We start from the raw sequence: 17,679 nt of genomic DNA, 5'->3' as shown, positions 1-17,679 counted from the left end.
ACAGCGTTTGTGAGACTGAGGGACTGTGGGTCAGAAATGGGGGTATGTAATACCAGAGCACCTCATGGAACTATCCTGTCTCTCTTCCTGTTTACTCTCTACACAACAGACTTCCAGCCCAATACCAGCAGTTGCCACCTACAGAAATTCTCAGATGACTCATCCATCATAGGCTGCATTAATAATGGAGATGAGTCAGAGTACAGGAAGGTGGTGGAGGAATTTGTCTTGTGGTGCACGGAGAATCACCTGCCACTCAACATCAGCAGGATAAAAGGACTGGTGGTGGACTTCTGGCAAGGAGCATCTGAGACCACTCAGGGGGAGGATGTGGAAGTGGTTCAGAGCTACAAGTACCTGGGGGTTCACATAAACAACAAATGGGACTTGTCTGACAACACAGTGGTGCTGTACCAAGAAAGGTCAGATCAGACTGTGCTTCTTAGGGAGATGCAGGTCTTTTGATGTGTACAGCAAGCAACTGAAAATGTTCTACCAGTCATAGTAGCCAGTGTGCTGTTCTCCTACACTGCAGTCTCCTGGGGAAGCAACTTGAGCTTATCAAGAAAGCTTTCTCCATCACAGAGTGAACCCTGAACACACTGGAAGCTGAGGATGTTAGAAAAACTGGAAGCCATCATGAAAAATCCCATCTATTCTCTCCAAGAGGCGAACTCTTGGAGTACTCTTAGCCACAGGCTCATTCACCACAGTATGCTAAGAAGCATCTCGTGGGGGCCTTTCTGCACTACTATCAGGCAATTCAACCAACACATTAAGTTGATTTTGAAAATTCTTCACAATGTACATTTATTTACTTTTTTATTTATTGATCGATCGATTGATTGATTGGCTGTAATATTTGTCCTTTAAGTCTGTATATGCTTGTTTGTTATGCTTCTGCTGCTGTATGCATATGAATTTCCTTGGGATTAATCCAAAAATTAGTGCTTGGCCTGAATATCCTGACCTCTTTTTTTGACCAGACAATGGAAATAAACACAATAAGTAATTTACAGACCTACGACATGAAGAAACAAAGACAAATGTAAGAAAGTTTTGACAGTGCCCTCTTCTCCTTTCAGTACACAGAGCTGCAATCTGGACATGAAGAGAGAAGCATATTGGGCTTTCATGCAGAAGGGAAATGAAGCGTATGCTTATTGAGGGTATTGAAGCAAACGCAATGGGAATGGAATTATTCATCTCTCTCTGGGTAAACAAGGTATGAGGAATGTACTTCATCAAATGAAGCAGCACTATCAAGGCAAAACGCAGCATCTGCCAGGTGGACCGTTATGGATAGGAGAGCACTGGGCATCCACCCTCCTCCTACACCTCCTCCTTGAGAGATGAAAATTTCTGTTAGGTGTTTGCCAGATGGTGCTCCCTGATGTCTATTTTTGTTTCTTTTGTATGCCTCTTTTGTCTACTTTAACACATTTTAATATATTTATTGTAATTATTTATTTTATGTCAATAGTGTTCTATTTATATACAGGTGCTGGTCATAAAATTAGAATATCATGACAAAGTTGATTTATTTCCGTAATAAAAGTGAAAACTTGTATATTAGATTCATTCATTACACACAGACTGATGTATTTCAAATGTTTATTTCTTTTAATGTTGATGATTATAACTGACAACTAATGAAAGTCCCAAATTCAGTATCTCGGAAAATTAGAATATCAATTAAGACCAATGCAAAAAAAGGATTTTTAGAAATGTTGGCCAGCTGAAAGGTATGAACATGAAAGTATGAGCATGTACAGCACTCAATATTTAGTTGGGGCTCCTTTGGCCTGGATTACTGCAGCAATGCGGCGTGGCATGGAGTCGATCAGTCTCTGGCACTGCTCAGGTGTTATGAGAGCCCATGTTGCTCTGATAGTGGCCTTCAGCTCTTCTGAATTGTTGGGTCTGGCGTATTGCATCTTCCTCTTCACAATACCCCATAGATTTTCTGTGGGGTTAAGGTCAGGCGAGTTTGCTGGCCAATCAAGAACAGGGATACCATGGTCCTTAAACCAGGTACTGGTAGCTTTGGCACTGTGTGCAGGTGCCAGGTCCTGTTGGAAAATGAAGTCTGCATCTCCATAAAGTTCGTCGCAGCAGGAAGCATGAAGTGCTCTAAAACTTCCTGGTAGACGGCTGCGTTGACCTTGGACCTCAGAAAACACAATGGACCAACACTGACTGTGGAAACTTTACACTGGACCTCACGCAACATGGATTCTGCACCTCTCCTCTCTTCCTTCAGACTCTGGGACCTTGATTCCAAAGGAAATGCAAAATTTACTTTCATCAGAGAACATAACTTTGGACCACTCAGCAGCAGTCCAGTCCTTTTTGTCTTTAGCCCAGGCGAGACGCTTCTGACGCTGTCTCTTGTTCAAGAGTGGCTTGACACAAGGAATGCGACAGCTGAAACCCATGTCTTGCATACGTCTGTGCGTGGTGGTTCTTGAAGCACTGACTCCAGCTGCAGTCCACTCTTTGTGAATCTCCCCCACATTTTTGAATGGGCTTTGTTTCACAATCCTCTCCAGGTGCAGTTATCCCTATTGCTTGTACACTTTTTTCTACCACATCTTGTCCTTCCCTTCGCCTCTCTATTAATGTGCTTGGACACAGAGTTCTGTGAACAGCCAGCCTCTTTAGCAATGACCTTTTGTGTCTTGCCTTCCTTGTGCAAGGTGTCAATGGTCGTCTTTTGGACAACTGTCAAGTCAGTAGTCTTCCCCATGATTGTGTAGCCTACAGAACTAGACTGAGAGACCATTTAAAGGCTTTTGCAGGTGTTTTGAGTTAATTAGCTGATTAGAGTGTGGCACCAGGTGTTTTCAATATTGAACCTTTTCACAATATTCTAATTTTCCGAGATACTGAATTTGGGACTTACATTAACAGCAAAATGCTGCACTGCACACTCAATAAATCCAGAGCGTCATCCTGCCCTAAACATCCACAAAACATCCACAAAATAAATAAAATAATTTTGACATTCATGTTGTCACTCCATGTTCGGATCTTGTTTTGGGTTTCCATGAAGTCACATGGTCATGACGAAAGCGTTAAGCGCAGTGAGAGTGCAGGCCAGAGGTGGAGTAGGGAGGGGCGACAATCGTGCTCGGGCACAGTACGGACCATCCATCCATCCATCTATTTTCCAACCCGCTGAATCCGAACACAGGGTCATGGGGTCTGCTGGAGCCAAGCCCAACCAACACAGGGCACAAGGCAGGAACCAATCCCGGGCAGGGTGCCAACCCACTGCAGGACACACACAAACACACCCACACACCAAGCACACACTAGGGCCAATTTAGAATCGCCAATCCACCTAACCTGCATGTCTTTGGACTGTGGGAGGAAACCGGAGCGCCTGGAGGAAACCCACGCAGACACGGGGAGAACATGCAAACTCCATGCAGGGAGGACCCGGGAAGTGAACCGGGTCTCCTAACTGCAGACCAAACATGGCAAATGTGAGTACATCCTTAGATCAGACCAGCATTGCAATCAGCACAGAGCTCCTGAAGACAGCCCAACTGATTTATGTAAAGAGAAGACTAAGATCTCTCTTAGTTTACCCCATTTTCTCACTGTTTATACATCATCAAGCAATCTTTTGTTTATCCCCAACAACTATCTATTACATGATGGGTGTCCTTCCCATTGTCTACACATTACTTTCTTATTTTTTTGAAGGGCAGGGAAAATAGAGTGGCTTTTGGAAGGGAAGAATGACTATGGATTCGTGGCTGGGTTTGGAGTCTGACATTCGTAAGGCTCCTGTTAATTAAGAGTCTGTTGCAGCAGAATTTTTCAATATTATGAAAGCTTAAAGGGCTGTTGCTTAAACTAGACAGGTTGGGAGTGGGATGAAGAATGTTTAACTGGTCACAAGATTTTCTCAGTGAAAGAACAATTCAAGTCAAAGTAGTAAGTGCTTTTTCCAAAGATTACGAAAGTAAGAACGAGACTTCGCAGGGAAGTGGATGTAGTCCTTTTCTATTTAGTATGATGATTGATGACATTTCCTCATCTGTTAACTCAGACATTTGTAAGTTATTATATGCAAAAAGAGGAAGAAATACTGAATACCTAACCAGGATGATGCACTGAGGACTGGGGCCATTGGTGAGGGGTTCAAATTTTCATTAGCAAAGATTGGCATAGTTTGCTTTACAAAGAAGATCAGTATGACTCAAATTAGGTTAAAGTTATATGGTGTGTCAGTTTCACAGGAACTGGGGGTGAAGTGTCTAGGTATGTGGATGGATTCAAAGCTAACTTGGAAGGTTTATTTTAACAATATGGTATCATAGGGCCTTAAATGTTCTTAATATTGCATTAGTAAGATCATGTTAGATTACAGATGTATTGCTTATGGGTCAGTGTCCGTTACTCTTCTAAAAAGGATGGATACGATTCAGTTTCAAGCACTGAAAATATGTTGTGATGTGTTTAAGTCATTCCTAATTGTAGCAATACAAGTAAAAATGGAAACATTATCATTGCACTTACATGAAAACAAGTTAGCTCTGCTTTACTGGGTGAAATTGAATGGACATGAAGATAATCATCCAACCAATTTAACACTGCAGAACACCACGGTCGTAAGATGATTGCTGTGGGTGGATGGGTAATGAATGAGCTCAGGATATTGAAATTTCACATCTAGAGTTTGGTCCTAGTGAACCCCTTTCTGTTTACCCCCACACCACATTGGCTTTTTCTAGCACTTGTTTTAAGACTTAGTCTGCAAACACTATTTAAGGGTTCTGATGGTATGTCTGAGGGCTTAATAAGTTCACGCAGGTTAAATATTATGGGTTTCTTCTAGTATTTATTAATATTTAAACAAATCAGGACTCTGGGTGTTCTGGAGCTTCAACTATGTAGTGTTACTTCATATTCCTTTAAGAAAAGGATGTCTGATAATATTGTCAGTTTTTGCTTCACAACTAATTGCTATTCATTTGGATTTAGGTTGGGTTGAACATGTACAGGTACACCCAGACTTACTGTTAATATGTTCCGATTAATCATTGGCTCTGAGTAGTTTAAAATTTGGTAATTAGAAGGACAGACAGCGATTGTGGAGACAGCAGGGTCTTGGTGTATGTGTTCATTGGTATTGGGTCCCAGCTCACGTGGGCGTGGAAGGGAATTCTTTAAGGAGTCTTTAAGGAGTGAGGTCATTGATACTGCAGTGCCTTTACCTAAAGGGAAGGAAAAATCTGTAATTAAGAAATCCATTACAAAAAGCTGTCAGAATGATTGGAATAAAGGGAAAAAAGGAAGACACCTGTTTAACATCCAAAAAGGACGTAGCTGGGTGGGAATAATTAAGGCTTTGGACTTCAAACCCTGAGGTTGTGGGTTCATATCCCACTACTGACACTGTGTGACTGTGCGCAAGTCACTTGACCTGCCTGCGCTCCAATTAGATATCCAATTGTATCATAAACGTTGGAAGTTGCCTTGGATAAAGGTGTCAGCCAGATAAGTAAATGTAAATAAGTAAATAATAGGAAAGAAGAAATAATACTGACAAGGATTAGGATTGGTCAATCTGGATGAATTAGCTCATTGTTTAAAATTAATAAAAGTGCTGAAATTGTAATGAGACAGAGGCTGCGCAGCACGTTTCATTTGACGGTAGGTCGTATGAGGTCCAACGAAGATACTTTAATCCTAAAGTCAACGAATTGGGAGTTACACAGGCTTCTCTGGAGAGCGTTTTAAAAATGACATGCCATCACAGAATACATTTGTGTTTATTTGACTTTTTGAAAGTTTTTTTTTTCCTTATAAATCTTGCTGCACTGCAGTTCAGTAAGTGTTGGTAATGCACCTAATGTTGGTCTGCCAACTGCCATAAAACACTGGAAGAAGAAGAAAAACAAGAGCTTGGACATGGCACATTTAAGGAGTCAAGTGAGTATTATGATTTTTCTCTTTGGATTTTCTGGATTTTTATTGTTATTGGAATATTCATTTGGTTTGCGTTTTGGACTGATTTGCTTTGGATTGCCTTTTAGGCAGTTCCTTTTTTGTTCTTTTTATTATTTTTTCCATTATTGTTAATACAACTCTTCTCTCTCTCTATACAGTGCATCCGGAAAGTATTCACAACGCATCACTTTTTCCACATTTTGTTATGTTACAGCCTTATTCCAAAATGGATTAAATTCATTTTTTTCCTCAAAATTCTACACACAACACTCCATAATGACAACGTGAAAAAAGTTACTTGAGGTTTTTGCAAATTTATTAAAAATAAAAAAAACTGAGAAATCACATGTACATAAGTATTCACAGCCTTTGCTCAATACTTTGTCGATGCACCTTTGGCAGCAATTACAGCCTCAAGTCTTTTTGAATATGATGCCACAAGCTTGGCACGCCTATCCTTGGCCAGTTTCACCCATTCCTCTTTGCAGCACCTCTCAAGCTCCATCACATTGGAAGGGAAGCGTCGGTGCACAGCCATTTTAAGATCTCTCCAGAGATGTTCAATCGGATTCAAGTCTGGGCTCTGGCTGGGCCACTCTAGGACATTCACAGAGTTGTCCTGAAGCCACTCCTTTGATATCTTGGCTGTGTGCTTAGGATCGTTGTCCTGCTGAAAGATGAACCGTCGCCGCAGTCTGAGGTCAAAAGCGCTCTGGAGCAGGTTTTCATCCAGGATGTCTCTGTACATTGCTGCAGTCATCTTTCCCTTTATCCTGACTAGTCTCCTAGTTCCTGCCGCTGAAAAACATCCCCACAGCATGATGCTGCCACCACCATGCTTCACTGTAGGGATGGTGCCAGGTTTCCTCCAAACGTGACGCCTGGCATTCACACCAAAGAGTTCAATCTTTGTCTCATCAGACCAGAGAATTTTCTTTCTCATGGTCTGAGAGTCCTTCAGGTGCCTTTTGGCAAACTCCAGGTGGGCTGCCATGTGCCTTTTACTAAGGAGTGGCTTCTGTCTGGCCACTCTACCATACAGGCCTGATTGGTGGATTGCTGCAGAGATGGTTGTCCTTCTGGAAGCTCTGACAGAGTGACCATTGGGTTCTTGGGCACCTCCCTGACTAAGGCCCTTCTCCCTCGATCGTTCAGTTTAGATGGCCGGCCAACTCTAGGAAGAGTCCTGGTGGTTTCGAACTTCTTCCACTTACGGATGATGGAGGCCACTGTGCTCACTGGGACCTTCAAAGCAGCAGAATTTTTTCTGTAACCTTCCCCAGATATGTGCCTCGAGACAATCCTGTCTCTGAGGTCTACAGACAGTTCCTTTGACTTCATGCTTGGTTTGTGCTCTGACATGAACTGTCAACTGTGGGACCTTATATAGACAGGTGTGTGCCTTTCCAAATCATGTCTAGTCAACTGAGTTTACCACAGGTGGACTCCAGTTAAGCTGCAGAAACATCTCAAGGATGATCAGGGGAAACAGAATGCACCTGAGCTCAATTTCGAGCTTCACGGCAAAGGCTGTGAATACTTATGTACATGTGCTTTCTCAATTTTTTTATTTTGAATAAATTTGCAAAAACCTCAAGTAAACTTTTTTCACGTTGTCATTATGGGGTGTTGTGTGTAGAATTGTGAGGGAAAAAATGAATTTAATCCATTTTGGAATAAGGCTGTAACATAACAAAATGTGGAAAAAGTGATGCGCTGTGAATACTTTCCAGATGCACTGTATATATATATATATATATATATATATATATATATCCTCTTTAATAAAATCCCTGTGTGCGTCCAGGTGTCCGTGTGTGTGTGTCTTCTGGTGAAGTGCGCATGCGCGGGGCATGGTGCTATGCGCGATATTACTGTCAGAGAAAGTTACAAGCGTTTTACGGAAATACAAACCAGTATTACTGCGAGAGGAAATTAAAGGTACACAATACAGTGACGCATATTACAGCCGCATACAAGCCAGTATTATTGTCAGAGAAAATTAAAGGCATATTACCGACGCGCACACCTGTGTTACCGCCAGAGAAAATTAAAGGTATATTACAGACGTAGAAGCCAGCACACATACAAGACAGTATTACTGTCACAGAAAATTAAAGACACACAATACAGCAATCGGCAGCACACGAAGAACGGTCAGCTCACCAAGTAAACATCAACAAAAGAAAGGCTGAAAGACAAAGAAAAATATGACCAACAAAAAGAATGAGGTCAAGGTCCCTTGCCATTTAATAGAGACTGTTCCTACTAATGTTTATTTATGCACTACTGTTCTAGCTCCCGTTATTGTAACGGGCTTAATGACTAGTATATATATATATAAAATCCAACGTCTGTCTTTCTGCCTGTAAGTCTGTCCACTTTTCACGAGAAAACTACTTAACAAATTTAGATCAGGTTTTTTTCTATAATTTGCTTGAACATTCCGGTTGATTTTGCGACTTCTCTCATTGCGCTATGTATCATAGTTTGCTTGTGGTACCGATTTATTTACACAAATCTGAAACAGACACACAGCAGGCCAAAAGAAGGGGGTGCGGGGCCCTCCTCACTCACACACCAGTTTCAGGGCGTGTTCCTTACCTCTGCTTAGCTAGCGAACGAGAGAACTACTTAACAGATTTAGATTGGGTTTTTTTCTATAATTTGCTTGAACATTCGGATTGATTTTTGTGACTTCTCTCATTGTGTTAAGAATCATAGTTAGCTTGCAGGAGCGATATATTCGCACTAATCCGAGACAGAGGCTGTGGCCGAGGGGAGGGGGAAGTGTAACGTCAGGAGTGGGGAGCCAGACAGGGCCTTCTTCACTGTCCTTTTTCACTAATAGGTGGGTGGAGCCACGGGGCATAGCTAGTCTTTTATAAATATTATTATGCTGAGTAGTCTATACAAGCTAAAACATTTTATGGTTCCCTTTCCCTTCCAAGGTATTTTGATATTTTGGAACATTTAAGGTTATTTTTGAGGCTTAAATGCTTTCAGACCAGCATAGGCTGAAGCAGGCTATTGGAGCTGGGGTTAGGCCCATTGGGGTGAGGCCTTTCCCAGGCAGGCACAGGAAGCCATTTTTCATGTATGGTTCTGACTCCAAATTGTAGCCATTTCAATATGACTGCCATCCAGTACAAGACAGGCCAAGAGTGGGATCAAAAGACATAGGAGATCATAGAATTCCAAGGATGAAGAACATTGACTTAGATGAAAACGGAATTTGAGGCATTCAAAAAAACGCTATTTTTTCACAGCTTGAAGTATATTTTTTTGCTTTTCTATTTTTACACATACATTACATACATTATATGTATAACTGATTTTACCAAAATAATTATGGTTTTATACCTCTTCTCTACATTGTTTTGTCCATCACCAAGGTGCCACTAAACCTTACAATAGGTTACTTTCTTTCGCTATGGCTCAAAAAGAATAGGGCTTGTAATCATAAGTTTAATTGTCACTGTGCTCTGTGCAATTATATTTTATAGAACCTGATTTGTACTCATATGCAGTACAGCAGACACATGTCCAGATTAAGCACAGGAGCTGACACAGAGAAATGCCAAGCAAGCAACATGAAAAAAAGACTAGGACAAAGGGAAACCGTGCACAGTCAGACTGTTAGCTGCTGTAACCGTGTGCTATTTCTATCTGTTAAGTCAGCACAAAATTGCGTCCTTGTTTGGAGAGTATCGTTGCCTTGTTTGGAATTGCATGTTCGTCTGAGGGGACCATGGGCATGGAGAAATAGTATAAAGCCTTGCAACATTGCCAGACACACCTTTGAAGCAAACAAACGGATGGAAGACAATCGCCACCTGTTCCTGAGAATGCCTTCCATATCTGCATTGACGACAACGACAAACTCCACTCCAGGACCAGGTCTCATCATTGGCTTCACTCATCTTTGTACCATCTGCAGTGTAAGCCAACATTATAAAAAGCCAAGTTATTTCTCCTAAGTGATTTCTCACCACCATATCCCCAGGTAGGGGTATCGTCTTTGATTTATATCGGATTATGTAACATGCAACAATCACAAAAGAACTCATTCCTAAAGAGCAAGCACCCCCTAGTGGGCACAGGGCCAAGGTGGCATCTAATGTCAGACTTGTACCTTTACATGGGCTCATTCTACCTGGTCAGATTTAAGGACTCAAGAAGTGCAGATTCCTCCAGAACTTAAACATTGTGGTCACTAAGACGTTGACACATGATTTCTAGTCATTTTGTACTACATTCTTGGATTTCGAAGTTTGTTTTATGCATCTTTTGATTCATTTTTATGTGTTTTCATTCGATGTGGAAACACCCACTACTGTAAGCATGTCTGTGTGTGTGTGTAAGACTGCATTAAACATCTCAGCTCCCAGTGGAACAACTGCATTGAAATTTGGTACACTATAACTTTAGGGAAATTTGACATAAGAGTTCAATTTTTGTCGAGGTATCTCAAATATAGCATTTGGTTCATTTTTTTAAATCTCAAAAAATTCTCATTTAAAAAGCATTGATGAATTTTTGAATCATTTATCTTAAAATAGAGAAACAATCTGTGTGACCTCAATTACTAATTTACACTACTAATTAACCTTGAGAGAGGTTATTTTAACTTGCAGACTTTCCTTTTTGACACATCCAAAGCTACTTCTGATACAAAAACAAATTTCCAGTATAAATAAATGAAGCACCAGCAGAGTCAAGCGTGGACGGGAACTCGCCGTCACATCAGCTAGTTACACAGACTTCAGCACCGACTTTAAATCCCCATTGGGCACCGTTATATTTCGCCCAGGTAGGATACCTTGGCTCATGAGTACTTTCATTTCATTTGTCCTTTTTGTTATTTCTGATGAATTTTTTATGTTTTATGTAAATTTTGTTATTATTGTCGTTTATTACTTTTTTGCATTGTTTACCTATGTTCCTTATGCTTTGTAGGTGGAACCACAAGAGTCAAAGCTGTTTTTAGCCTCAGGAGATCTTTAATGGATCACTGACGTTCAAACAGTGCATTATCATCATACGGATTGATTTTTCTGGTTTCAGGATTTATTGCTTCTGTCTTTTGGTTTTTGATCTTTGGATTGGTCTGATAGGGATGCCCTTTAATAATAATTCTTTTCATTTATATAGCGCTTTTCTCACTACTCAAAGCACTCAGTAATTGCAGGTTGTCTTGCTCAAGGGCCCAACAGAGCAGAGTCCCTATTGGCATTTACGGGATTTGAACCGGCAACCTTCCGATTGCCAGTGCAGATCCCTAGACTCAGAGCCACCACTCCGCCACTTTTAAGGAATACCTTGCTGTAAATTGTGTTATTTTTTGTTGAATGTAAAATAAATTCATTTATGAAGATTCCTTGTTGGATTGATCTCTCTAGCCAGAGGTTTAAGGTTTATTTCCTTTAGAGAGGCTGTTTTTGGAACATTTAAAGTATATTTTGAAACTTCAAAGCTCCAGTCCTTTTTTTTGAGACGATCTGAGCCAGAGTCTGCTTGTGGAGTTTGGGCATCAGGTTGGATAGTGTTAGATTTATTCTAGGCAGGCTAGGGAAAGTCTGCCCTGGTTTAAGGGTCTTATACAGTCAAGGCTATAAGTATTTGAACAGTGATATAACTTTGGTAAATATTTTTGAGACCCCTGAAAATAGGGGGACCATGCTTAAAAATGTCTGTTACTACTAATTGGCTTGTACAATATTTTTGGTAAACCCCTTAAATTATAGCTGAAAGTCTACACTTCAATCACATCATGATGGCTTTATTTCGAATCCACAGTGGTGGCGTATAGAGCAAAAATTATGAAAATTGTGTCACCGTGCAAATACTTATTGACCTGACTGTACAAGACCCCTATACCAGGCCAGACATTCCTTAGCCTGCCTAGAAAAAATCCAACTGGATGCCCAAAATCCACAAACAGGCTCTGGCCTACATCGGCCCAAAAAAAGAACATTCGACTTTTAAAGTTTCAAAATACACAAAATATGACATAAAATATGACTGTAAGTGGTCTCACTCTTTTTCTGTTTGAACTCCACTCATTTTATGATACTTACTGCTTTGCAAAACATAAAACTTTAGAATTAACTACAATTGGCCATAAACCACCCACAACTGGTTTGATTTTTACATTGAGTTAGAACTGGTGTTTATGAAAGCAATTCATCATTCCATCACAAAGCCTTTTTGGGCTTTGCTTTTAAATAAACTGCTTTTAAAATATGCACTGTAAAATGCTATTAAAAACTTACACATGTACATGTGCATGTATTGTTACATGTAACAAGCATATTTGGGCTTGGTTGATATTGTAAAATGCTATTAAACAGTAGTATAATACTGTATGCACTCTACTAACATGTAATTAAACTCCATTATTAGTTATTCTGATATGATTATTAAACATTTTTTCATAGTTTAACAAAGAGAAGTATCACATTTTTGTTGAAGTAAATAAAAAAAATTTTAAATGCTCCAAATTTCAAAATGGCTAATTAAGTGCCTGAATGTATCTAGATATTATGCCATGCATTTTCTAACTTTTCAGATAACTAGGTTGAATCTATCATTTGTGTTTCATGTTGTGTTTCTGAGACAGTTACAGCAGGTTTAGATTCTCTAATTGTATTGTTGAAATGATGTTACAAAAATGTTGTATTTAGTGTATACGGACTTGAAAACACTTTCTCCTGACCATGCATTAGGTAAATGTTGAACTTTTTGGATGGTGCATCCAAAATAAAAGGCATAAATTATACATATGTGGGTGTTTTAGTAAGGCTGTGTGCCTTTTTTTGCTATCTTGTGCGGTCTAGATGCATGGCCACAGTTAAACATTCTTACAGCTTTGTAGCTTTAGAATGACTTATTTCATAAGGTGAAGAAGCATAACAGGTCTGTGCAATATTGTAGCAGAACTGTACGTGTGCTTGTAAACTTCAGGAACCAAAACAAATCCTTCATGTGTTACTAAGATGTGGCACACAAATTCTTCTCAACACCCTGAAACAGAATTTGCATGTGGAGAACTTAGGAGTAGCACTCAACCCAAACTACTTAGCATTACACAACCAAATACACCCCACTGCGCACTTCACTTGAGCACTGACCACTGATCTACCTTGGAAAGAATGGAAGCAGGCTACTTGACATATGTTTGAATTCTACTAACATTTTTTACTAGTGTTGCTATAAATATTTTATTTGCAAAACAACACCCATCATTCTCTTTTTTTAAATATTTTTTTTTATTAATTTTCATTGTAATCATTCCATACAAATAGATCAGTCTTTCTTGCGAAATGCAGGAATGGTTTCAAAACAACAATGTTAATGTCCTAGGGTAGCTATGTTTATCTACAAGGATATTTTTATTAAAAGGAACAGTTTGCAGTACTAAAAGTCAATTGTTATGCTCCAACAAAAGCTTCAGGATTGTGCAACAGTAGTCAGTTTGAAAATACTATTTTTTGAATAAACACCAGTAGTTTCCATTGTAGATATGGAAAACATTCTTCCTTTAATCAGAGACTGGAGACAGACATTTAAGAACTACTCTTTTATATGGTAATTATACACATTTTAATGTTTCAATTTAGACACTGGGAGTTGAACGATACCTGCTGTATGGAGGTTGCTGTCTTGGCACATATCCATCATTACCTTCACACTTCCACATCCATTTGATTTTTTCGTTTATTCTTTTCAGGTCAGGGCTACATGAGGAAACAGTCTAGCAGTGCAACTGTGATAAAACGGAAAAAATGCCTGGCCCTTTACACAGTCCCAATGTACTGCTAGTATTTAAAATATATCAAAACATGTTCAATTCCCAAAAAGCAGGACACTTTTTTTTTTTTTTTTTTTTTACATTTTTATTACACATCAAAGCAGATGCACATTTTACAACTGCAGACACTCGACATGTGAAAGATTGTCATTGAAACTGTTCAGTAAGTAACACATACAACCATGCAGCTAGATGAGTGGAGCAGCAGTGCAGTGGTTTCCCTGTATGTTTTCTCTTTTTCTTTCTATTCCACTCATTCACTCTTTGTGCATTATGCACAGAAGGCTCAGGATCTAATAGCTTCAAGCACACAAAGATCGGGTCCCCCAATATTAACCAAACAGGAGAATGTATTTAAATGAAAACATGTGGAAAACACAGCTGAACATATATATTTATACACATATATATATAAATTTATAGAAGATCAATATGATCAGGACACTTGCCTGCAAGAACAACTTCCAATCAACTCAGCCTTTTTTTGTCTCCGAAACCAGTCAACTTCCAGTTTTTAATCAGCCTAATCCAGGTAAAGGATTGAGTCATCCACAGGTAAGCTGCATGTCAGTTGAAGATCCACAGGTATAATAGATTACCAATTCACACCCTTCACAACAGTGGGTATATTCAACTATATTGCATTAAAATATATTATAAAAAAAAAAAAATTTTTTTGTTTAGTTGAAGCAGGGAAGTAAGTTTTTGGAAGTACACAACTCTTGTGAGCTACATGTTTTAAGCTTCTGAGAGAAAAGGCACAGGATTTTGTGCACGTCTGTTTATAGTTTTACAAATCAACAACAACATGGTCTTTAAGCTGCAAAGCCTCAGTCACTTCCAGGAGTTGCATTTTCATTTTATTTCCTGTGGCTGCCTTTGAATGCATTTCTCCTGGTGTGTGTCATTCATATGTACTTTATAATGTTTACACATGCACGTACACTATGGAAGAAATTGGCAAAATACTAGGGGTCATTTTTTTTTTCACTTGCACACCTGGACTGAATTTGTTTGTTTGTAGCCCATAAGTGCCCACTGCATAAATTAAAGAAAAAAGCAATATTCACTCCTTTTGTATACTGAATGCAAATGCAACAGTCTGCCCTTTCAACAAGTGTATGAGACTATGGATTCTAGAATTAAAATACTAAATTTGCCAATTTACTTTGCGTTAGACTGGCACTGATGATCACAACTTTTTCCATGTTATGAGTCTCTTTTAGACATTCTGTGCACAACTCCTGCGTTTAACGTACCTCAGCCTCTTTATCAAGACAAATGCTTAAACACCAGGCTATGGTTAACTTCAGTATGTTTCATCACTAAACAAAAAAAACGGTATCTGGTAGTGTGGAAATCTGCATCACCCTTAAGATTAGGGTAAACATCCAATGAACTGGTTATCTGTTACACTTAAGTAAGGGGTGCTGCAGCCTTAAGGTCTATGCTTTAAATTCCATATTTTGTAGAATCCTTTGGAAGTAATATACCTTGCAGAGGGCCAAAACAGATTTGAAAAATGATAAATGGTAAATGAAATTGTTGTTTACTTTTATACACATGTAATTGTTGGAAATGTTTGCATAGCAATCATATCAGAGAGAGAACTACAAAAAAAAGTCTATGGTTGTTTTAAACAAATCACAGCTAATTGCCTAAAGCAACTTCCAATGATGATGTTCCATGAGAATGAGACAAGTATTTAAAAAAGAAAAAAAAATACACATATTATGTATGACAGCCAGTCTGCAAAAAGATATATGCAACACAACCACATTTTCACAAGGCAACAGGAAATGAAAAAAGGAACATCTCAGCCCTACCCCACACACACTAAAAAAGGCAGGATGTAATATTCACATTATTAAAGAACTGCACTTTAGGTTAATTCTGGACTGAAGTTCACAGGTACAAGTCAACACTCATCATCCAACCAGAATCCAACCCAAAGCAGTTTCATAATGTTGCATTTATACTCAAGACAGACACGTTTAAACCACTAGGAGATTAAACTTACTTAAAGTTAAAAGATGCAAGTCAATTCAATGTGTGTACTTAGCTAAAAAAAAAAAATATGAAGTGGTGGTTAATATTTCAACTAATAATAAATCTGAAAGAAGAAAAAAAATAAAACACATAAGACTAGTTAATTGGGATGTATTAGAATTTTGAAAATCCAAATGTCGCCTAGTTGTGCACACTATAATTTTCTATTTATTCCCACAATACAATTTTTGGGGACCTGCAGTAATTCTTTCCTGTTCGTCTGACATTTTCCAAAACAGGGTATTAGAAACCTCAAATATTAACTACTTTTCATTTGAAACTGCAGGCCTACATGATCCGAAATTACATAAAATTAGATATGTCCATATATACACACACAGTCATAGTATATGGAATATATTGTACACAGATGCAATTATATTATACTGGAAAGATTTAGAATACAATTTCTAGGTATTAAGATATCATTCTTAAGCCAAATAATTAACAATAAAATATTGTTCAGAGAAATCAGCTCTGAGTGAAAGATCTTTTTCATATTCTTAAATGACTAAGTTCATACCATTCAGCAAACTGCATGGATAAAAGTATGACAGCTATCCTCATTGCTTGCATTTGTATTTGTAAATGAGAGCAATAAACAGACACTCAAGTTGGAAGTTAGCGGTAACATGTTATATGCCCAAGTGAAAACTTGTAAGCACGATTTTATTATTCACTTTTAAACATTTTTAAGAACTATTTTGCTCTCGTAATGAAGCAGAAAATCAAAAGTAAGAGAACTAATCTTGCAGCATCACCAAGTAAAATCTCAAGGACAAGCAAAGGCCTTCCTATGAAATGTCCTGAAAAAACTGAATAATGTGAAGCTTGGTCTTGCTTATGAAAATAAAAAGAATGCATGAAAACATTCATGATAATGGAAGCTTATAGTTTTTGGATATGTGGAGTAAATGAAACCAAGGAAAATAATATGTTAGCTCCCCCAAAATGAATACTTTTCAAATCGCTGTGATCTGCAATTGTCAAATATGAGAACAGCCACCATCTCTACTAAGCTTGTGGGGTAGGCTGGACAGGGAAATAAAGTATCATGTACTCTTAAGGGAGTCTCAATTAATGTCCAGGAATCCTTCTCACTGGTCTAAGGGCAATTCACTGCTGCCAGCTCTAGCAATCCTTCGCTTCTGACTGCTGCCACTGGGGCAGCACAGAGGTCACTGCTGACCTTTCCTGTACTCACACACACATCTACAAATATTTACACAGCAGATACAGGCACTTAAATGTCTTTGGTTGGAATAACCCAACATTGCAGAGTAATGCATTCACAGAGCTTTGCACCCATTCTGGGTTCAGTAGGCAACTAGTAAATCAGTTCAAGAGATTATATATATATATAACAAATATATATATTTTTGTTTTTTCTTTAAAGTTCATTTATTTTCTGCCCAACTTCAAAAATTGCTTCTTTAGGCTTCTGACAAAGCTATCTGTAAAGAGAAAGAAGGAAAAAAAATAGAAATGAAAAAAGTTGGGCAACAGAGAATTTCTAACACACAGGCAGATCTGTAATAGAGAAACCGTACATGGGTAACTATTCTCGTAGTGTATTACATACCCCATGTCAATATTAGGTATTACATTGTTTATTACATTTTAATAACACAAATTTACAATAAAATATTCATCTTCATCATCTATCACTGGACAAAGTCAGTCCTAGATAACTATAATTAGAAACAAATTCTTACTAATAACAGATCTCATTTAAATTTATGGCTTAATAGGATTTTTATTTTGCCATATCAGGTAATTCTTATATCAGATATATTTTTCCTTTCAAAGAGATAGCCAAATGATTTGTAACCTGAAGCAGATGAGTAATT

At 38.5% G+C, this 17,679-nt stretch overlaps 1 protein-coding gene across 1 annotated transcript in view; it reads right to left on the bottom strand.

The window, feature by feature from the left end:
• tmem248 (transmembrane protein 248) overlaps positions 1-17,679 on the bottom strand; it is a 72,799-nt gene that overhangs the window by 6,090 nt on the left and 49,030 nt on the right. Inside the window, 1 exon segment of the mRNA XM_051930803.1 lies at positions 17,237-17,283. Coding sequence (XP_051786763.1) covers positions 17,263-17,283 — 21 coding nt within the window. The 3' untranslated portion in view covers positions 17,237-17,262.

This window comes from Erpetoichthys calabaricus, chromosome 8, assembly GCF_900747795.2.
Source record: "Erpetoichthys calabaricus chromosome 8, fErpCal1.3, whole genome shotgun sequence".
Classification (NCBI taxonomy): domain Eukaryota; kingdom Metazoa; phylum Chordata; class Cladistia; order Polypteriformes; family Polypteridae; genus Erpetoichthys; species Erpetoichthys calabaricus.
The sequence above is the reverse complement of the archived record's forward strand: the minus strand, read 5'-3'. Positions and strand labels throughout refer to the sequence as shown.